This window comes from Apteryx mantelli, chromosome 3 (assembly GCF_036417845.1).
Source record: "Apteryx mantelli isolate bAptMan1 chromosome 3, bAptMan1.hap1, whole genome shotgun sequence".
Classification (NCBI taxonomy): Eukaryota; Metazoa; Chordata; class Aves; order Apterygiformes; family Apterygidae; genus Apteryx; species Apteryx mantelli.
The window spans coordinates 45,212,833-45,235,976 of NC_089980.1; the positions used below are offsets into that span (position 1 = coordinate 45,212,833).

The 23,144-nt window shown below is 40.2% G+C and overlaps 1 protein-coding gene across 2 annotated transcripts; it reads left to right on the top strand.

Moving 5' to 3' along the window:
* The first annotated feature begins 3,673 nt into the window (after positions 1-3,673).
* Positions 3,674-22,631, top strand: FAM98A (family with sequence similarity 98 member A). Of its 2 annotated transcripts, none has more exons than XM_067293251.1 (9): positions 3,674-3,720; positions 4,011-4,086; positions 7,180-7,328; positions 8,934-9,068; positions 12,021-12,205; positions 14,628-14,708; positions 16,129-16,245; positions 18,977-19,144; positions 20,767-22,631. In XM_067293251.1, exons 2-9 carry the CDS (start codon positions 4,034-4,036, stop codon positions 21,514-21,516), a joined length of 1,638 nt encoding a protein of 545 aa, XP_067149352.1. In that variant the 5' UTR covers positions 3,674-3,720; positions 4,011-4,033; the 3' UTR covers positions 21,517-22,631. The 2 variants fall into 2 exon arrangements, with proteins under 2 accessions (XP_067149352.1, XP_067149350.1); XM_067293249.1 differs by lacking the exon at positions 3,674-3,720 and adding an exon at positions 3,786-3,820.
* Positions 22,632-23,144: the final 513 nt, after the last annotated feature.

Sequence of the window (23,144 nt, forward strand, 5' to 3'; positions counted from 1 at the left end):
CCTGAGCCAGGAAGGGAAAAATGCAAGGCAAGTTGAGCTCTGTTCTGCAGCCTGAAAAGTCTTCTGAAGCCTTTGGATAGCCCATGAAAATCAGCTACCTGCTTACAGCTCTTATGCGAGCTGACAACCTGAGTCCATGCCACTCTCAGAAGTAACTGTTCTGCAGAGCTATGGATCTCACTGCTTAATAGCAAACTGTTCAGGACAAGATTAATTTGTTTCTGAGAAGCACCATGAGCCTTGATATTGCGGTATGAGTGATCTTGGCCTGTTTCATACTGGCTATCCAGGCTTAGCCTAGACATGGGACATAAATACTTGTGGCTGAAACACCAGTGTTGAGATGATTCAACAAATCAATTTACTCAACTTTTAGTCAAGCTAAAAGTCTTGCTATCAGTTCAATAACAGCAGATCCTGTACAAAAGTCTAGTTTTCTTTATGTAGTACTTGTATTATTCAGGCACTTTTTAAAAAAAAAAAAGTTTGACATTCTGAAGAATTCTCTAAGCACACATTTAATAGAGGCCAGTCTGAAAAGGTTCAGAATTACTGTTTGTACTTTTTTTGTTTTGGCCTGGATTTGCAGGTACAAATAAACAGGCCCTTACCTCCTGTTTGTTCCTATTATAGATCTAAATGACCCTGCAAAAGTCAGTGGGAGTGTTTCTCTTGAGTTCAGAAGGACTCGATGCTGGTGAATATTAAATGGAAGGTGAAACGATTAGTACAAAACTAGTTTGTTCTTATGACCAAAAGACCACTGTGAACAAAGCCAGAGCAAACTCCTCAGAGTTAAATCTCAAGTGAATTTACAGGTTCACTGTAACTAATATGAAGTGGTTTGTTAAATAAACTTCTTGCAACACATTTGCAAAACACGTGCTTTCCAATTCTGTTTTCCATAAAGAGTTTGGCAAAAACACATTATGCTGGAGTTGTCACCTCACAGGTAGCCTTGCTGTTAGGACAGGAATGTCACATCTTTGGAAAACAAAAATAGGGGCAGATGAACTCACTCAATTGTACAGTTAAACTAAGAAGACCACAATGTACTCAGGCCGTAAAAACATTGTTTGTAGTGCCCTCAGAATGAGCCCTATCTAACTCTGTAGCTAGTCAGTTCATAGGACAGTGATGCAAATACAAACCAGACACACCAACTGAAATCAGGGTTTCATCTAGCCCAGTATTGCATTTCCAACACTGGCTCTAAGCAGATGCTTTGAGAAGAGTAAGAACAGGAAAAACACATAAAATACTCCCCTCTTTTCCCTACCCATATATTCTCCCAGCTATTTTCAACTCATGGGACTTCCTGATCCTGATGTAATTTTTCAGTTTAGTAACTGTCAATAGATCTCTTTTCCACATGTTCAGTTGTCCCATGAGTCCATGTGATCTCAGAGCCACAGTGTCCTCTGGAGACGAGGAGCTGCTGGGATTTGTGCCAGATTCCTTGACAAACAGCAGCTAGACCATGCTTAAAGAATATTTGACTTGTGAATGACCAAAATTTCAGGCAAAGCCTCTTCTAGTTATTTGGGCCACAAAATTAATGTTGCTTTACCAGCTTCCTAGTATAGTTCTGCTTCCAATGGAGGTGACATGAGCTCAGGAGGCTCACCTGGTTTCAGCACCCTCACCTACAAGCTGCGTGCAGGCTCCAGGACAAGGGAGGTGCACCTAGATGTGGCTCAGCAGAGACCTTTCCCAAACTCACTCCAGTTACAGATGCAGCAACATTCGCATAGTGGCCAAAGCAGCCAACAGCATAAGGGCTTTCTCCATCTCAAAACAATGATTGCTGTATACTGTTACCACAGGACAGCAAAAAAAATTTCCTTTCTTTGGATCGGTTGGCCTGCAGCTCTGGAAAGCCATCAATTGCAATGGAAAAGGGGGAGTAATTAGCACTCACGTGAAAAACTACTAACTATGCTTTGTGCACACCCAATCGTGTAAGCAAGCTGAACACAACCGTTTTATTAAAATGTGTCACAAGCCTTCAACTGCAGTGTTGAACTTTATATGGAAAAAAACAACAAAACAACCCCCCCAAAACCCAGCTTAATCTGCCCATCCAGGCAAGGTTCCAAGACAGAACGTCTGAGATATTCTGAGTAAATCCAGAATGAATGAACTAAAGTAAAAACAGAAAACTCTTACAGACAAGTTTTGTCCAGCAGTGATAAGGCAGCTTGCCAGGAGCATAATGGATTATCTGATTCTTTTAAACTGAAATTGCCTATGGCTACTCTTTACCAACCATGATACATCTAGAAGCAAATAGGCAAAGAAACAGGAATGCACATATTATTCCTTTCACATGTCAGTTCTTAGTCTTCAGGAGGTAATTTTCCCCTGACCTAGTAGATTAACCTGTCTTTAATAGCAAAGCCAGCAATTGAGCCACCTGTTTGTGAAGCACTACTTCTTTTTAGCCCCTTTAGGTCCTGTGTTTCTTCCTCCCACCTATCTTGAGGCTACAAGATACTTCCTTGTTTGACTGCAGTTCTTCTTCTTTATGCCTGCCAAGGGTGATTTCATGAAGCATAAGCAGTCAAAACTCCTCTGTTGGAGCATCAGCTCACTGCTGTTGAAGGGCTGGAGTTATTTTTGGCATTGGCACTCTTGGCTCTTCCTGACATGGCCTAGCCTTTATAACATGACATACTCTCTCATGCACACTCCCCACTGGCATGCTTTCTGTGGAACTGCTGTTTCCCAGACAATATGGTAACACTGACTAGAAGAACCAAAAAGAGCAGGCAAAATTATGCCCTATCCTATAATTACTTTGAGTTTTCTATTACAAATGCTTTCATCCATTTGCATGGTTTTGCTTCAGAGGATGCTGGCAACTAAGCAACTAGGGGAACTGCAGAGCATTCAGCAGCTTCCTCCCCCCCACCCCGGTAAAGAAGACTTAAAAAAGCTGCCAGGTCATAACCTTAAGGAGTCATACTATCAGCAGAAAGTCAGGCAGACTCTGCTGTGGCCAGCAATGCTTTAGCTTGATCTTCAAAACCCACGTTACGAATAGGCCAGTGGCGCACGGCACAGCCCGCCTCGGGGCGCCGCAAACCTGCCGAGGGAGAGGCAGATCCGCACTAGCGGCGCTTTCACCTTTCTCCGCCACAGTCCCTGCCCCACCGCCACGGCCTCCCTCGGCACCCCAGGGCGGCGGGGCCCGCCCCACCGGCCCTCAGCTCTCCAGGCGCCTCCCTAGGCCCCGGCCACCGGTCCCCCCTTCAACGGGGCGGCAAAAGACCCCGCGAGGAAAGGAGACCCGCGCCCTGCCGCCCTACAGCGGCCGCGAGGCCCACGAGGAGCCTTGTATGCTGGGATTTGTAGTCCTCATGGTGCAGCCGGGGCCTCATAGGCGGGGAAGCGCTCGCTCACTGATGTAATCTGACCCTTCTCCCGCCCCGTCTTCTTTTCCAGCCTTATGCGCTCTACAGCTCACACCAGCACATTCCAGCGTGGGTTCCACGGCAGGGAGGGGTCCTTCTCCAGGGCCTGCCCGCGACGCCGCCTGAACAGAAACATGGGCTCCTTGGCTCGCCTTTGGCTCCCGCCTCCCAAAACACCCAGGCGCTCGCCGGGGCGTCCTCATCTCGTTTAGCAACGCGACCTGGAGCGGCGGGGAGGTAGGAACCACCGCAGAAGGAGTCCAGGCCGATCAGGCGGCGCGCGCGGCGGCCCTCTAGGAGCCGGGTGAGGGGTCATGCCTGGGATCTGCTCCCTCCCCCCTTCCTCCCTCCCCCACCCTGACATGCCAACCCGGCAGTCGGCGGCGTAACAGCGCGCGGGCAGCGTACGTGGGGCCGGCGCGGCGGGGGGGGCGCGCGCTGAGGGCTCCCCCCAGCTCGGCGGGTGGGGGCAGGGAGGGGTGTAACGGTCGCGCTCCCCCGCCCCATGGTGGGGGCCCGGGGCCGGGGTGGGGGCCGGGGCGGCGGCGGCGGGGCCCGCGGCTGGCGGGGCGCTGAGTGCCGGCTCTCGCGCAGGTTCCCCCGGTCCCCGCTGCAGGATGGAGTTCGAGCTGCTGGAGAGCGACGTGCTAGAGTCGCTGGAGGACCTGGGGTAGGTGCCGCGGCGCCGGGGGGGGGTGCTGAGCGCCTTGTCCCGGCGCCGCTGGGGCGGGGGATGGGACGGGACAGGGCAGGGCGGGGGGGGGGGTGCGGTTGGCGGGTGGCGGCGCCCTCGGGAGGCCGGTGCCCGCGGTCCGCGAGGGGCCCTGTCACGGGAGTGTGGCTGCCCGGGGGAGCGGGGCGCACCCGCGTCGCCCCGGGGCTGCGGTGCGGGGCAGAGCCGCGCCTGGGTTTCCCGGCTCAGCCCCAGCGACGTCCCCTTCCTCGCGGCAGCCGTGCGGGCTCCGTGCCTAAAGCTAGGCCGCTGGTAGCGCCGCTTTGGCGTAAGGAAAAGCGCAGAGCTGAACAGGCTGGTTTTAGCTGTAAAGTCTTTGCAGATATCTTCCTCTTTTGCTGAGCGCTGGTTTCCGTGACCGTGGTGAAGCCCTCTCATCAGTGACCCCCTGTTCAATAGAGCTGTCCTGGCCGGAGGTGGGGAATGGGGAGAGAAACCTTTTCAGAGAAGTGAGGGGAGGGGGAAGCTTTGGGGCTTCTACTCTTGTGAAAAATAACAAATGGCAAAAATAATAAATAATGTAGTATTTTCCCTTTAGCTGCTTTTTTAAAATGTAACACAAGAAACTTTTGCTGTTTAATCCTGTTACTTTATCAGAGTCAGTCAAGGTTGTATAAATATGAGAGAGAGCAAGAGGAACATGTATTAGTGTAAGCTTGTCTGCCTGTAAACTGTTGGGGGTTCAGAGAAGAGGCCATTACAATTTTACTGCTGCTGGTTCTATGCGAACAGCTGTATTTACTCACACTGGCTGCATTCCCGTAAATCACTTTGTTGGAGCATAATGACTCTAGCCACAAAGATTATGTTTCCAGGCTAAGTTGGTGATGATAGCTCCAAAGCTTGACAAATAGGCTTCTGTTTTGGCAGGTATTTGTTTGACTGAAATGTGAAAAGGTCTCTGTTATGATGCAAATACCATAAACTGCTGCTTTTTTTTTTTTTTCTACCATATGCTTAAAAAGATACTACTGACTTGAAGGAGTTGTGATTTGTGTAGCAGTTACAGAAGTGATTAGAAACTCTTGCTGTTGGTTCTTGACACTTCCAAATAAAGCAAACAAGGAAAACAGATTAAAAATAAAGTCATTTATATCAGTGAAGATATTGGCAGCAGTGACTGTAAAGAAAATTTGGGAGGCAAAAGACACCGGGCTTCATTAGTGACAGTAACAACTTGGAAGACTGCTGCATGCCACTAAAAGATTTCTGTCAGTTTCCTTGTGTCTGTACAGGCTTGGAGGGTTGAAGTTTTTAAGCTTTGACAGTAATTCCATTATTCTTTGAAGTTCAACATATATTTTCCTAACTAAATACTGAAGACTTTTACTTTATTGTTTGATTTTTGTTTAATAGCATTACACATCATAGAGTTGTTTCTTTTTGGATTTGTGTGAGAGGTGCTCTAACAGTGACCTCTTCCCTTCTAAGCCAGTTAGTTGAACTATTGAAAAAGCAAACAAATCAGATATCAAAATGCTACTAAGAGGAGCGTAACTCTAGAACGTGCACTGTTGGAGGGCAGCAGGAATGGAAGCATGTGTGTGGAAGCTTTTAAAGCGCTTTAGAAGAAAAAGGCTGGTGAGGAACCTGCAAGTTGGATTACTAGCTGAATACCTGTGTAGTTGAATCATGGTTATCAGAGATAATACAGTTAAGATGTCATATCTATCAAAGAAAAATTTCAGAGAAGGGGCCTCTAACATGACAAATGACTTAAATCCAGACCCTGCCAAAGCAAAAGGCTTGTCATCACTTCAGTTCTACTTAGAGCTATAACTTGATGTTTCTATTTTGAGTCCTGGGTGTTCCCATACACGTGTAAGTCTGAGTCTGTGGGGTGGGACTTAAGCTTGCTCTAAGTAGCTTGTTGGAATTGCATCTGGCCTGCTGTGATAATGCAGTGGGGATGCAGTACATCAAATTGTAACTTCCCATCAACTGCTAGCAGGTTAACTCTGTATCACTAATCAGGCTGCCCTTTGGGGTAAAAATTACTTGGAGTGTTGTTTCTTCATTTTGGTTGGATGAAGCTATTACAGTGAAGACAAACCCTCTATATGTGATGTTAATCACAAGAATAAAGCATGGAAAAATAATATTTTAATTTGCTCTTTGAGAGATTTGTTACTTCTGAGATTTGCCAAAAGTTCACTGAACTCACTGGGTTGCTATGACATAATGGGTGACTTTACACTGGAAATTTGAAATAGCAGTTACCGTTGATTATGCTCACTCTTGGATGTCCTTCTGTTTTGGGTGCAGTACACAAGTGATATTGTGGATTTTATGCTCTGGTAAGCTCTGACTTTGTTCCTCTGCCTGGTTAATATGGCTATTTCTCCCTCTTCTCCCCCCCAACAAGCTGTCAGTAAACAGATGTCCTGAAAACTACATCTTCTAAAATTAGTTCTGTAGAATCATGCTTTCTTACAGTAGGCCTGAATTTGCTTTAGGTTGTCTATGTGAATAACTAACTCCCATTTGTTTTTCTAGTGCCAATTTAAGACAGTGGTTCTTCAAAAGAGGATGTTGTTTTGCTGATGGTTTTTGTAACATTTGTATCAATTTTTTGTTTTTGTTTTGCATGGCAACCTTTTAATACATGATAGTAAATGGCAGGAAAAATACACTAGTCAAGCCAGTAATTATTCAACATACTGTAAAGCAGTGTTCAAGAATGAGACTTTGGAACTGCAGTAGCCCTAGATAAATATATTGTAATGTCCTAATGAGACAGAGAAAGAGAAGCTGCAGCTGTATGTAGTAGCATTTTCCAGGATGAAACATTTGATCCATGATATTTGGTGACAAAGTCTTTTTTGTCAGTAGGCTAATGTGCATGGAAGTGCTGGGTTTATTCAGACATTTTCAACAAGCTTTTTCTCACAGCTGAACGCAGTATATTTCTTCAGCGTTCCAGTTGTGGTGAGGGTGTAGCTCTCAATATGTATGCAGCATAATACAAATCTACACAGGTCATTAGTCATAGAAAACTTTATTAAATTGTGCTTTTCTCTTACTTGTCAGTTACAAAGGTCCACTGTTAGATGATGGAGCGCTGGCTCAGGCAGTCTCTCGAGGAGCCAGTTCCCCTGAATTCACCAAACTCTGTGCTTGGTTGGTATCTGAGTTACGGCTATTCTGTAAATTAGAGGAAAATGTGCAGGCAACTAACAGTAAGTATCCATAACTCTAGCACAAGCGTGCAGTTAATGTGTGTTCTTGCATGCCATAAAGATTTAGGCTGACAGAATTGCTAAATCTGTTGTACCAGGGAGTGTTGTCTGCACACTGTCAGATCTTGGATATTTTCCACTTCAGTGTTCAAGCTTGCCTAATGAGCAGCCAATAGAGGCTGAATTAATAGTGAGAATCAAACAGTCTTTCTCCTGAAATTAGCTTTTTCTTTTAATTGTTCAACCACAGAGGTTTTTTTTTTTAAGTTCTCAGGTGGGTTTGAGGAAACATTATTATTACTTTTTTTAATTAGATCATGAGAATACTTTTCTTTCAAATCATCTGTATGAAATTTTGATGTAAGGAATATTTACCATTCAAGGAAATAGTCTCATGACTAGAGTGACTTTATTGTCTTTTTATTATTGGCTGCCTTAACTCCATCTTTACTGTGTATTTTTCCTTCTTTAAGAAATGCTCTGTGGGAAAGAGCTTGAAAATGTCAGCTTTTCATTTTGATGGAGAAAGCAAGCCCTAACTTTTCAAAAATGTTGTTGTTTACAGTCAACTACTTGTGCCATTTTACAGATTAAATTGTTAAATTGGTATGATAACCTGTATTTCTGAATTTCTAACATAGTAACTCATAATGCATTTATGAGTTTAACTTCCCGTTTACTTAGTGTGCCAAAGATTGCTCCCTTTCCTCTCAACATCTGTTCTGTCAATCTTCCTTTTTCTAGCTGTTTTTCACATGACCATCCCTCTTCCTTTGAGTTTGTGACTCCCTCTCTCTCTCTCTCTAACTATTAGAGAAAAAGATATGCTATATTCTATAAGGTTCCTACTCAGTTTTGTAAAAATACAATTCAGCAGTATTCTAACACCTATTTCAAATTCTCTGAACCACAAGGATAGATATATTTTTATCTGTAGTATCATCAAGTCCTATCTTCATTTTGTGTGACTTGAGTTTATAAATAATAAATGTTTTAGGCAGAAGCCCCTTTTCAAAAGAAGAAAACTGATAATTTTCCTTTACTGTTATGTTTTGCTTAACTTGGCTTAACAAATTAAGATCAATTTCACTAGCAGTGCTTAAGTTCTGACACAAACATCAATCTAATCTTTGTCTTAAATGACTTAATTGTTTTAAAGGATACTAATACAAAATAACATCAATTGACAACATCACGTGTGAGCTTACAAGAAGAGGAAGTTAAAGACAGGAAAGCTCATAAACCCAATTATTCACAACTTTACAAACATTGTAGATAATCCTGATAATGGGATGCTTAAAATACCCCTGTAGAATTTGTGATGTCTTTAATGTCACTTTTCATTGTAGAAGTTGCCAGTTGCTGGCCAGTTGCCAGTTGCAGCTGGGGAAAGCCGTCAGTGACAAACATCATGGACCCAAATAGGTTGTGCTGTGTCTCTGAGAAACATGAAGAATGCATTTGACTTTCATTAAAAGCAGGACTCTTATGTTAAATAGTAAATGGAGCAAAGCATTATTTAAACAAAACAAATTCATTCTAACCATAGCCAGAGAGATATACATTAGCTGTGAACCAATTATTCTTTTATCTTATTTTTTTAAGGTCCAAACGAAGCAGAAGAGTTTCAACTTGAAGTGAGTGGGTTACTGGCTGAAATGAACTGTCCATATGCATCACTAACATCAGGAGATGTGACAAAACGCCTTCATAATCAAAAGAACTGTCTCTTGCTGCTCAGTAAGTTAAAAGGGTGCTTGAAAGCAAACTTGGTTTTGTGCAAAGAGTCATGCTACTGTTTCTTGCATTTAATGAGATACTGAGAATATAATATGAGGTGTTTTGTATCACACTGTATAAAAAGTGGTTGTAGGAAATTATTAATGGTTTTTATTTTCTGTAACTTATATTATACTTTTGGGTCTCATAAACTTACCAGTCACTCCTTAGCCAGTATATGATGGAATATATACTGAGAATTAACCTTTTTCACATTCACTAGCAAAAAGCCTGTCCTATTACTTCTCAAAAGGTACTTCAAAGAGGGAATCATTCAAAGATTTCTAACAGGATTTAGCCCCTGCACTTTGTTCAAAAAGGTCATAAAAATGACCAGTAACATCAGGTGCATCATCATTTTGAAGCTCCAAGCATGGTCTGACTTGCAAGGTGAAATTAGAAGATTTGTGTTTTCCTACACTCCAGAAACAATTGAAGTCGTAAAAAATAGGAAGTGTTTTATCCCAACTCTAGTTCTTTTGATCATCTAGTGAATAGCTTCAGTATTGCTTTCTGCTGCTTAAAAAGAAATGAGCAGTTGCAAAGATGATGTCCTCCTTTTCATTTTGCATCCAGCAGTTCTGAATATCTAAATCAATTTTAGTCTATTTAGGAAATGTAAGGGCAGAAGAAATAGTGCTTAAATTGGGAAAAAAGTGTGCATTGCTGATTTATGTAAAAAAGGATTATTTTTACAAGTGTCAGAGTTAGAAATTGTAATACTAATTTCAGTCTGATCTTAAAGTCAGCATAAATTAATGTTTTATTTGCTTCCTCACTGTGGAATGCTCAGTTGCTGCTGGTTCTGTAATTTTTCAAAGCAGAAATGTGTATTTCTGCTCTCAACTGAGACATAAGAAATAAGTTACAGAGTAGGTTCCTGTATGTCAACAGTTGGAGAAAGACTGTAGTAGTAAATCTTAATCTGAATTTGATTTGATAGTGTGTTCTCAGATGAAATGAGGTAATTATCACATTTAGAGTATTTTCTAGCTCAAACACATTTGCCTTTCAGGTTATTCTCTGTAAGCCAAAACATTCAATAGATTTGGCCTTTCTGTGACAAACAGTTTATCCCAGAGGTTCTCTATGATCTAAGTTTTGAAAATATAAGGCCATGTTCAGAAGTTGAATTCTGGTGTCCCCTGTGACAGGAATGCTGTGTTTAGTGTCAAATGTGGAATTGAAAATGATGCCAAACTCCTTTTGTATGTAACATGATAGCAATATCTAAAGCTTTTGCATAGCTTTCATTAATTACATTAACTAATTAGGTATCCTGCTGTATGAGATCCCTAAAACCAGATTTTTTCAGAAAAACAGAGAATAACACTCTAAATGAATGCTGGGATATTTTATGTTTTGCCAAAACACTGCAGCTAATGTCAACTGGAAGATGTAGCAGTATTGCTGGGAGAAGCAAAGCATCAAGTGAGCATAAATAGGTAGGGTTGCCTTGGTGTATGGGATCGGTAGAATACAATGTTAAGTTACTGGCATCTGCCAAAAGAAAAAGTACAAGAAAGAAAAGTTTCAGACTGATTCAGAAAATGTCCACAAAAAAGAATCACTCTCTGGAAAACATGCATGTCTTATGGTAATAAACTTAAAATTTCCAGTCTTCATCAGAGGAGGGTGAAGGTAGCTTGGATGTGATCTCATGAAATAGATTCTTGAAACAGAAATTTCTGCTACTTTCTTTTACAGGAGATTCTAATATGGTATAAATAATTGGAAGTTGAAGATAAGACAAGTCTGTATAAAGCACAAACTTAACTATTGAAACAAATTAGAAAGTATTCTTCATTACTTTACACATCTTAAGAATTTTATAAATTAAAAGATGTTCTGCAGCATTAGCAGAAGGCACATAGGCTGGATGAAATTCTAGAGATCATTATAATGCTTTGTTCAAGTCTTAATCCTTTGATCTATCATAGTTTTAGAGGTAATAAGGTTGCCTGGAACAGTGCCACATGCTATTGTATAGTTACGGGTGTACATCCCTGCTCACAAGTCTCTATCAGTGCAGTAATCTATATTTCCATCCCTACTTAAAAAAAAATAATTATTTAAGTTAGTGTTATAGTTATCCAGTATGATTCAAAAGAAAAGTGTTCTTAAGCATGTTTATTTTTTCAATTGAAACTTCAAGTTGTGACTATTGCAAGTAACATCTGTGCACTAAATCTATATCACTACAACCTACACTGTAATGCTTGAACTGTGGATGTAGATCATATACAGTTCTGTGATTTTAATTTTTTTGTTTGGTTGTTTGATAAAGGAGTTTTAATGTGATGGTAGGCTCTTGCTCCTCTGATATTTAAAAGCATTGCAGGCTTTCTAACCTCAATTTCATCAGTTACTGCCTTCTTTGCTGGAATTGTAAACCTGAATTCTCAACGGTACTTTAAAAAGTGGATTTTCTTCCACTCTGCCTCTTGCCTGGGGAAGCAGTAAAGGAGATTTATCCAGCATTTCACTTTTCTTTACTCATTTCCTTGATTCTTTCACCAGTATATCAAGGAGTACTTGCTTGTCTAGCTTAAAGTGCCTGTCCCAGTCCCTCATCCTGCTTACTTTCATGTTCCCAGTCTCCTGTCTTTGCTGGGCAAAGCCTGAAGGAAGAGTTGTACTCTGAACTCTGTAATGCCTGTTGGAATCATGGGGATATTCTCCAGGCTTTAACTGGTCATACTAAACCTTTCCGCTGATTGTTGTGGTTCTAGCCTTGGGCTCAATAATTACTAGAAACATGAATGTTCTTTGGATACCAAAATTATATCCTAACTCTTTCTAAAACACTCTGTTTGCACATTTGTTGGTTGTAAGCACTTGAATTCTCTCATTGGTTCTAAAATATTTAACTCTGCTGTATCTGATGCTGAAATTTAATTTTTCTTACCCCAGCATACCTCATCTCAGAACTGGAAGCTGCCAGAATGCTGTGTGTGAATGCCCCTCCTAAAAAAGCACAGGAAGGAGGTGGCAGTGAAGTCTTTCAGGAACTAAAAGGCATATGTATTGCGTTAGGCATGTCCAAGCCTCCAGCCAACATAACGATGTTCCAGTTCTTCAGTGGAATTGAAAAAAAAGTAAGATCCAAAGGAACAAAAGTAGAGTATTTACAATATTACTGTTTTAATGAAAAATAGTTTTGCTACCAGGGCAAGATTTGTGTCTTGTGAAACTCCAATGTTTGAATTGTGAAGGAGACTTAACATGGTTTACTGAATGTGCTGAGTGTCTGAATTTTGAAAGTGAATTTAAAGGCTTTTCCACGCCAAGGCATGGGGTCAGGGACTACTGCTGTCATTGCCTTAAAGGGTGATGTGTTCCTTACGCTGCTCTAATTTTTAATGTCATCACCTATTGCAGGAGACTTGGAAAATACTGGACTTAAGCCTCAGGAAGAACATTGAGGAGAAATGTATTCTAAACAATACTTGCACCTAAACAAACTTTCAAAGGAACCGACTGTTTTAAAAATCTTTAGTTTAAAAGGTGTTATAATTAAAGTCAAGTTTACACCTTTTCCATAAGGCTTTTATAGTTCTTGAGGGTCCAGGTATTTTCATGTTTCTTTATATGTATGCATTCTCCAGTATTTTTTTTTTTTTCTCCCAAAGATTTTTCTTTTCATTTTTGTAGTTCTTATAAAACAGAAAAAATCAAGTGGAATAGATTGTACAGTGCACAGATCAAAGGTGGGGGACAAAGTGTTTAAGGTATAGTAAGTATAGTTTTTTGGGGGGGGGGAGAAGCAATGCTGCAGAAATAAACCTTTGCAAACTTAAAGGACAGATAAATATCTCTCAAAAATACTTTGAAAGAAGTTTTTTGACTAACCTTTTAGTCACATTGTCTTTAACCAAATCTAAGTGACTGAAAATAGCACTTTTCTTTGCAAAACATCAGTTTGGATGGCCCTGTTTAGGAGGAGAAGGATGGTCTTCTGGTGGAAGTCCAGGGTGTGGAATGGAAACAGATTGTTTTCTGTTTCTGGTATTGTCATGGGCATTAGAAAGTAAGATGCATAAGAAATCTGTGCTTCCATTTTCTATAAAATGGAGAAAATATTCATAAAAATGAAGTCAACAGTAGTGAGCTTTGCTGGTGGAAGAGGCTCTATAAAAATACAGAATATAAAGTAGATCAGAATCTTTTTAGTTTAGGAATTTTGTTATGTGCTATTCTTTAATTGACTCTTCTTTTACATTTTCTTGCTTTAAAGTTAAATTTGCAATACTCTTAGCATTCATTTAACCATAATGATTTTGTGATCTCATTGATTTACATCCACAGGTTGTGTTATTCAAAAAACTGAACAATCCTCATAGCCTGATAAGCTACATCAGGAATTTCTAACATGCAGAGTTTTTAGAAATCATATATACCTGTGGTGCTTACAGTCCAAACACTTCAGATGTTGGAGGTATTTGAGAACCAGAAGGAAAATTTTACAAAAATGAGATACACTTATCAGATGCTAAAAACAAAACAAAACAGAAACAAAGTTTAGCTAAATGTGAAGACTAAAGTAGTGTAAGTAGTGAAAATTTTACTCTTGACTGTGTAAGGTATTGTTAAAAGATCACCTTAAAGTTTTCTTTGTTTTAAAAGTGAATTTTAGTATTACAATATTCTTTTGGTCTAGCATATGAAAATCAAGCTGCCTTTTTCTTCACACGTGTGTACTACAGTTTGGAGTAGGATCTTTGTATAATTGACTCGCTTAGTTAATGATTCACAACATTTAAAAATCTCTGCTGACTGATTTTTGAATAAACTGCTACCTCTGCTATTCTAATAATACTTGGTTTTAAAAACTTCAGGCTAAAGAAATTGTTTGGGTTCAGCACCTTTGGAAAACGGGGTCACTGAATGTGTTAATTTAACTGCTGGAATGAAACACCCAAATAAGTTGAAAAATGTGGGAAAGTGCAGTTTCATAACTCTAACCTATTTTTCCTTTGATCCAAGTCTTAGTCCACAGTACTCTGTTTCTTCCCAGTGAAGTCCATAGCAATTTAGAGATGGTAAAGATAACCAAACAGTTGTGCCCAAGCTCTTTAAATCCAAATGAAATTTAAATTCCCATACTGAAGATTTTCTCCTTTTGACTGTAAAGAGGGGTCCTTTTTTAGGTCCTATTATGTTTTACGTAGTCTTAATATAACCTTTTTGATATGAGACTTTTCTTCTGAATTAGAAAGATGAAGTATAGCATACTCCCTCTATCTTCAAGGGAAAGTTTCCAGGAGGTACAGCTCAAATTTAAGTTGTAGATCTCATCTATAGTTTTTCTTAATTTTTAAATAATTTTAGCCAAGATTACTAGAAATATAAAAGTAGTTGCTTTGCAAAAGAAATGTGATTGGTTCTCTATCCCAAAGGGAACAAACTAGTATTGGAGGCTGCTGTGATGCCTGTGACCATCCAGTCCTCTCCTGTAAATTTAACCTTTAAAGGCTAATTTTTAGCCAATGCTTATGTTTTATATACATCTCCTAACAGCTGAAGGAAACCCTAGCAAAGGTTCCACCTAATCATGTTGGAAAACCTTTATTGAAGAAACAGCTGGGACCAGCTCACTGGGTAAGTAGCTGCAGGTGTTAGAACCTGTTTCCCTTGTTTGAGCATATAAAGTATTAATCTTGATTGTGTGGAATATAACAAAATGATTTTTGTCTCATCTGTTTTTAAAGATGGGAAGACAATTTCTTGCAGTATTTCTACATACGTGATGGAGTAAATGTTCAGTGACTTTGACTGGATCTTTCTTAGGCTTCCCTTGACAAACATTAGATTTCCATAAATCCATGTATATAGAGGCTGGCACAAAATTTTCCAAAGTAAAGGAGAAGGTTAATTTTACAGTGGTGGTAGAGCTGCTCTGCTGCCCTGTATCTTCGTGCAATGATTTAAGGCTTCTTCTCCTGCCCCTTGCCAGCATGGTATGTATGACCTAGCCATGCTGAGATAGTGTAATATCTCCTCCTGTGCTTTCTTTCCAAAGAACCTGGGTTCCTCCCATCATTTTGTCCTCTCTTTCTGTTCTTGTAGAATAGTCTGCTTCCTTCATAGCCTTTTCTCCCAGAAGCAGTGGGTGCCCAGGTGGAGGCTTAGAGAGATACTACGTCCAGATGGTAGAGGCATGATGGTCTTTGGCTAGGATTTGGTTTTGTCACCTGCTCTTCCAGGATGATGGTGCCTGGGGAGGACACTCTCGGACCGATGCTGAACCAGTGCACAGTGCTATGGCTGCTACTGCAGGATGCTGAGAGTATCTCTCTGTCTCTTGCTTAAGGCTTCAGATTTTCTGTCCCGAACAGACTTCTCCCTTAAATGCTTATATTGCCTGGGCTGAATGTAGGCTCTCCAGATGTCTTGATGGAGGCATCAGACAACAGATAAAAAATTTCCTTAATAGGAATTTCCTTAATACCCCAGCAGTTGCTCTGACTGGACCATTGTGTGCTTCTAGTGATGGCTTTTGCCTGTAGGTTGCTTTGTCGCCTTGTCTGTAATGTAGATTGTGCTTTAATCAAGATCTTCTTAGAAGTACTTTAGTTACTTTTAATGGTGTATCGTTTTGTCCTTAGCTTGCTTATTTTTAAGAAAGCAAGGACTCCCAACTCCCTAGGACTTGGATGTGTGTCCTTTTATCTCCTTTAGCTTGTTTCGTGAAGTACTTTTTCACTTTTGCTTCTGTCTTGGTGAGTGAGAAATGTATCAGCAGCATATGCAGCCTTTACGTTTCTGACAAGCAGCAGGAAGCTGTACCTGCTAGAGATGGTACGAGGGTGAATGTGAGGATAAAAGAGCCTTTGACGCCTTCAGGAAAATAGTGTTAGCAGGCATATTACTGTGGACCAATTTAACAAGACAGATAACTGTGGGCTTAGCCCTGCTGAGTATCTGCATGTCTGATTGTCTTCTACTCACACAGTTTGTTGTCTTAAGTAGAAACATTTTATCTATAATTAATATTAATGTTTGCAAACTTTTGTTTCAGGAAAAAATTGAAGCAATTAATCAAGCCATAGTCAATGAATATGAAGTCCGACGAAAACTATTAGTCAAACGTTTGGATGTAACTGTGCAGTCCTTTGGCTGGTCAGATAGAGCAAAGGTACAAACAACTTTCTGTGCTGGCTTATGGTTATGCTTTATAAAAAGTATCTCTGGAAAACTGCTTCGTTGTTTCAGCTTTCATAAGTAAGAGATAATCAGAGGAGTTGTCTGGTTTTGGTTTGAGTTTCTGAAGAAGTTTATGACTATGTAAGCTGATTACAAAATTTTATTTAAAACTGATTTATTGTTGGGACTGAAAAAAGCATGTAAAATGAAAAGATGGACTGTGTATAACTATAGACTGAAGCCAAAATCTACAGTTAAGTAGGTCAGTACAGAAAATAATAAGAGATTGCTAATCCAACCATTAGCATTGAGAGCACCGTAATGTGAATCTTTCAAGTGGTGTTTGTGTGATAGTAGGAAAGCACCTTCCTGTTGACCATCCCTTAACTTCCTTTGTGCTCTCCACAGTGCTCAGATTTCCTTAACTCAAACTGTGTTGGCAAGCATAACTCCACAGATGCACATGAGAAAAGCTGCTATGGCACTACTTGTTCTCTTACCTCATAGACAGGGTAATGCATTGTTATGTGCTGCATTTGTCTTTGAACCATGCAAGTGGCTGTGACATGACTTCTGTTTTCTCTGAATATAAATTATATGGTTATTCTGCTTTTTAAAATAATTACATGGTTTCCTTATTTCTTCCCTTTTATAGTGAAAAGGGAATGAACATTTTAAACGTAGTATGATGAGGTCTATTAAACTGGTACATAACACTAATATCTAGGACTAAACCAGATCTGCTACAATTCTGTTAATTAGATGCTGCTGGCAGTGTTTGAGACTGAGGATTTTAATCATAAACTGTGACACATGAGTTGTCAAGTGTTTTTTCTTGGTAACTGATTAATTCAAAAAGCAACTGCATTTTAATAATCAAATGTTCCCTCTCCCCTTTCTTGGCTCATCAGCTAAACAGGGCTTCTGCTGGTGTCTTTTCTCTTAAACCTAGCATTCTTCAGATTTTTCAGTAGAAAATGATGCAAGAACTGTCTGATTCTTTGAGTGTTTTAATAATGATTGAAAATAGGCAAAAAGTATGGTTTAGGCTAAAAAAACAGGCACTTACAGTTGTGTTACAGCTTTGACATCCAAATCTGTGTTTTTTCTAGGAGAATTCCCAGGTGCTTTTGAACTTGATCAGCTGCATCAAATTCTTTCATGGAAAACCACCAGTTGTTACCTTTATATTTATTGAGATGCAAATCTAAAGTTGTTAGGACCATAACAATAAAAAATTGAAGAATGTCGTAGTGTCCCAGACATGCAGTACAGTTTGTTTTAATTGTAACTTTTTAGCAATGCTTTAATATGTGATCGTTGCTTAACATTTTTAATTTTATAACCTGAAAAGTATCAAAATACACTGCTATTAACTAAATGGTTGTTTCTCCAGATGACAGAAACGCTAGTTAAATTTTGTAATCTATTATTAGCTTTTTTTAGATGGAATTTGAAATTTTTGAACTAGAAGAATAATCTCATAGTACCAAAATACTGTGGTTGTCTTTTATAAATTCACAAAACCTCAGTCAAAATTGCCAGGAAAAAGCATACTTCTCTGGTGGATACTGTTGCTCCTCCTGTCTTTAGTCAGTGTCAGGTAATGAAGTGCATGTTTTCCTTAATTCTGAATACACTGTTTAGCCTGTAATATTATAAGTTTTTGGTTCTAAAAACTTATCCCTGAGTCACATTAGAAGTACATACTCTCAACTCTTACCAGTTCCAGCTTTCTGCCTGTAGATGGAAAATAGGATTTTAGGATTTTAAAACTTGCTCCAAAGTTTTTGCACTATGAAGAGATTTGTTGGCAAACCTAGTTTGCCTGTTCTCAGTGTTCCCACTGTAGTCATCTAGCTGTACCTACAGGCCTTTTGTCTTTCTGTATGTCATAATCTCTTTTGTCCTAGCTGCATCCCACATTCTACTTTGTTGATGAATGAAAATACATGCAACTAGTGTATTAACTCATAGTTGGTAGCACTGATTTCTGTCAATTGGGCAGCTGCTATCATGCTTCTGAGGAGTTTGGAAAAACAAGTATGGTTAATGCCAAAGGGTATCAGACGAGGAGAGACTGCATGCAAGGCAAAGTTGTCTTGTGAGCAGAGAGGATCTCATTTCTAGCTTTGGCTTTACAGTATACAAGCCAAAGGATGGAATTAGAATAAGTACTTGAGAACTTTGGTTTTACCTGCGCCTCTTGATGACTTGCATTTGTGAAGAAGCTGGCCTAAATGAAGAATGTCAGAGTAACACTGTCTTTTTCCACTGATACAGTGTTAGAGATGATGGTGATGCTAGTGTAACTGATATGAGTGTGGGTCAGATTTGTGCATGCACAGAGGCCTGGTAGAGACTGGATATAAACATGTTTCATTTTCACTGTCTCTTAGACATTAGTGGTAATTCATGCAATTATGTGACAAACTCGCATTCTCTGTTTGCCTGAGAAATAATACAGTCTATGCATAGTTTGTTAATCTTAAAATTGTCAGAAGATCGATGTCTTGTCAATTCAGTCTGCGTACTGTTTCCTGTATTACTTAAGAAATTAATTTGGCTAATGCTAGCCTTGCTACAGTGATTCTTAAAGTCACAAAGTCATTCTCGTTGTTCTTTAATTTTTGTTCTATTTGGAATGATGTTTGGTTCTTCAGTGTCCCATTGCTTTTCTGTTTCGCTAGCTAACTGGGTTATGTTTTTCTTTTCTCCAACAGAGTCAAACAGAGAAACTGGCTAAAGTCTACCAGCCAAAACGTGCCCTCTTATCTACTAAGTGCACTATTTCCATTGCAAATCTCTTGGCAGCTCGGCAGGATCTGTCAAAGATTATGAGAACAAGCAGTGGGTCCATCCGAGAGAAGACTGCCTGTGCCATTAATAAGGTACCTTTGGCGACAGATAGCTAAAATCGCTTGTTATATTATGAGTATTCAAGTAATTTGATTTAAACTCTTAAACCACATTTTCATTCCATTGAGAATAGTAATGTTTTGAATGGAGTAATAAATCATACTTTTTAACAATGTAAGTGGAAGTTGGAAATAAAGGATAAGAAACTTGGTGATTATGTACACCAGATTATGTGCCAGTGCATTATGGGGAACTGTAGTTTCTCCCATTTAAGTTCAGAGTAATGCTCTTTACGGTCAGTAGAAAATTGCTGAAATATCTTTGACCGTTTTCAGTGTGGCTAGGCCTGCTCTAACATATTTCTTATCAGAATTATTGATGTTGTTATACTGCTGTTACCTAATTCTGTCACCATATCTGTCACCAGTAATGCCTACATAGTAACTGTGTTTCTGTCCTATGTAAATGGAATGTATTAAAATTGCAAACCTTGTATCTCACTAGTTAGATTCCTCTATGTACTCAAATAAGTCGGATTGTAGTCAAATGTGTAGTTTTAGTAATAACATGGAAGGAATATGGTATAGACAAAAAATTTGTTTCAAAAAATTATGGATTTACAGGAATAAAAGGCGCTCAAAAGTGCATGAATTGAACTTGAAGCTCAGTAACTGTGTACTACAGTGTACCTGGTATGTTAATTTGTGGGTGTATGTGCATGCTTTTCTCCACTTGTAGTACTTTTTGTATTTCAGGTAATTTTCTAATTCATTTAGGATTGAATGGTGTTGTGGTGGTTGGACTGACCCCCTCAACCCAAATAATTTTTGCATCTTTGTTAGTGTAGTTGGAGTGTGGAAAGTAAAAGAAAGTAAGTAGTAAGACAGGTGTAACTGCATATATGTTTTGTTAGGAATGCAAGACTCTCCTGCTGCTATTAACTTATCTCTGTCTGTTATTGATATTAAATGTTTTCCAAGAAAGTCACAGAAAGGAACAAAATAACCTGCTTCCATTGAAGTTTTTCTGTTTGATCATTTAAGAACTTGAAACAGTGCAAGTGTCCAGTCCCTTGTCTTTCTAAATTCTTAGTTTCACAACATCCTTGGACAGCTAAAGACCTCTAGAGTCTTTGTTCAAACCTGTTTGCTGGTGTGTGAAGTTCAGGAAGTTTGTCCATATGAATGTGTGTCCTTACTGGAAAAATAAAAATCTTTTCATGTAGTTTACCAAAAATACCATCTTTGCTGATGGCTTCTACATGCTTCTACAGCAATTCAGAGCTCTAATTAGGAGAGAGACTGAGTTGCCCCCCTACTGATGGTGGTTTGAGATTAGCAGTTTGCACTAGTAAACTGTTGAGTGAAAGACTGTACTGATGCTGCTGCTGCTGGTGAGCCTGATATTTGAACAAAGAACCCAAGACTCCAGACTTGACTTGCTAGCAACCCTTGGAGTACTAGACAATCCCTGTTTAATTTTTATTAATTGGAGACAAAGGTCTTTGTTACTTTCAAACAGACAAAAATTTGTCTTGATGAAATTTCCTGAATGTTTGAACCCTTGAGCAGCTGCTCTTTGCGGTGGGTATTAGTAAGTATGGCTCTTCTGTGGTGTTACAACTCCTAAGGCAGTTCTCCCTTTCCCTTTGCAGGTGCTAATGGGCAGAGTGCCTGACAGAGGAGGAAGGCCCAATGAAATTGAACCGCCACCTCCTGAGATGCCACCTTGGCAGAAAAGACCAGAGGCTGGTCCACAACAAAGTGGTGGCAGAGGAGGAAGAGGTGGCTATGAATCATCGTATGGAGGGCGAGGAGGTTATGACCATGGGAGTCACGACCGAGGAGGGAGAGGAGGCTACGACTCATCATACGGAGGGCGAGGAGGTCATGAACAAGGAAGCCATGATCGAGGCGGGCGAGGAGGACGTGGTGGTTATGATCATGGCAGCAGAGGAGGAGGAAGAGGAAACAAACTCCAAGGAGGCTGGACAGATGGTGGAGGTGGTGGCTACCAGGATGGCAGCTACAGGGAGAGCAACTACAGAGATGCAGGTTTTCAAACAGGTGGCTACCATGGTGGTGGTGGTGGCAGCTACCAAGGAGGAGGCTATGGTGGCTACCAGTCTTCTTCGTATACAGGAAGTGGCTACCAAGGGGTTGGTGGCTACCAGCAGGACAACAGATACCAAGATGGTGGGTCCCACAGTGACAGAGGGGGTGGGCGTGGAGGAGGGAGAGGTGGCCGTGCTGGTCGCGGTGGCCGTGGAGGTCAAGGAGGGGGCTGGGGAGGCAGAGGTGGACAGAACTTTAGTCAAGGGGGGCAGTTTGAGCAGCACTTCCAGCATGGAGGTTATCAGTATAATCAATCTGGCTTTGGACAAGGAAGACACTTTACAAGCTGAGGCTACTAAAAATTTTTGCTTCAGCAGAGCTCAAATAATAGAAACCTGTTTTCAGAGGCCTGGCTTGATGCTTCATGAATTAGTACAGGTTTGTATGTGGCAGGCAGGATCTGTTTGGGTGGGATGTTTTGCTTTGAGTAAACTGCAGGTTTTTGTAGACCTCTTCTTTTTATTATCTGAATTAAATGCATCATCATTCTCCACTGCACTTCACCTAAACATAAACTAACAGCCACACTTTTTAGATGTTGGACTAATTTTTCTCTGCTCAGAACAGTTCTGTTCTGAAACTACCTGCTGTGTTTGCCTTCCACTTTGGTTAGAGAAATAACAAAATCTGTCTGGTCAAATTTATATATTGTAAAACACAATGGAATTCCTGCATTCTTCCTCCTAAACATTATTTGGATATATTCTAAAACCAGTTCTGAATATTGCTTTTGACTTGCTGGCCTGTCGTTTTAGTCAAGAAAATGTTACACACATGCACACACACACAGTGAATTCCCTCTAACAAACAGATTTGTTGTCTATTATATGAGCTCTACTGTAGATGCCATGTTCAGTAGCCTTATCTTCCACTAAACAAAGTTTTACCACCTGCTCAACTCTGGAGACTGACCGCCGCCAACACCTGCAAAGATCATTTAAAACTAAGCTAAATTGTGAACTGATAGTGTATGTAGGCCTGTAGTTAGGTGTAGCAATTCAAACTGACCTGCATCCATCCAAAACAAGTTGCTCCTCCTCCAAACCTAATTTTCACTTGAAATCAGCTAGAAGAAATGACAAACTGAAATTTATTTTATTTGCGAGTTAATACCACTGGCTCAGCAAATCTAGGGCAATTTGTTTTGGGGGTTGTCTTTTTTAAAGAAATGCACTACGGCCTGGGAAGATTAGTTCCTGCCTGGAGGAAGCCCTTTTATTATTGCTGCAGAAAACAAAGCCTGGCTGAGTTTGATGTTCTAATGTTTTTTTTTTTCTTTACTGAAAGCCACGTAATGCTTCTTGCTGGGTTTTTTTGTGTACATAAACATTGTCAAGCTGTGAAAGAAAATGGCTGAAGGTGTGCTGTTGTATAAAAGGTGAGCAATAAAAGTATCTGTATGTTCTCTTTGCCTTAGTTTCTTTTCCTTCTTGAAAAGTTGTAGAAAGCAGTTGCTACAGTAGCTGGGAACCTGTAGGGGTTTCCGGCTATTTCATCTACTTTAGATTTAAAATATTTTAGATGTTCTAATTATTACAGACATACTGTGAATTTTTCCTCTTTAGAAGCTGTCAGAACAGGTCTGGGAGATGCGTTTTAATTTACTACAAGCTGTTTGGACTTAATACTGATGTAATTGGCTGTGTGACTTTGCTTCTGCAGAAGCTTGGACTGGATTAGGGTATCTTTATCAAGAGAGATGGGGCTGCACAGCCTTCTTGAGAGTTACTGGAAGCTGTATCACAGGCATAATCTGTTGTGTGATTGTCCTTCTGTGATACAGGGAATTACTCAAAATTAAGTGGGTTGAATAGTGTATTTAAGGAAAGGTGGTGGTAGGGAATGGGCCAAATGAGTTGTTCGAGCAGACTAGGTTTGGCCTGTGGAGTAGGCCACTTCCTGGCCCAGTTTTGGTTTA

What these genes read in the sequence shown, in the direction of transcription:
- FAM98A (XM_067293251.1), top strand. Translation starts at nt 4,034, where the DNA reads ATGGAGTTCGAGCTGCTGGAGAGCGACGTGCTAGAGTCGCTGGAGGAC. An exon ending in GAACTGTCTCTTGCTGCTCA is followed by an intron (nt 9,069 to 12,020) that starts GTAAGTTAAAAG and finishes TTCTTACCCCAG; the next exon opens with CATACCTCATCTCAGAACTG. An exon ending in TCAGTGGAATTGAAAAAAAA is followed by an intron (nt 12,206 to 14,627) that starts GTAAGATCCAAA and finishes ATCTCCTAACAG; the next exon opens with CTGAAGGAAACCCTAGCAAA.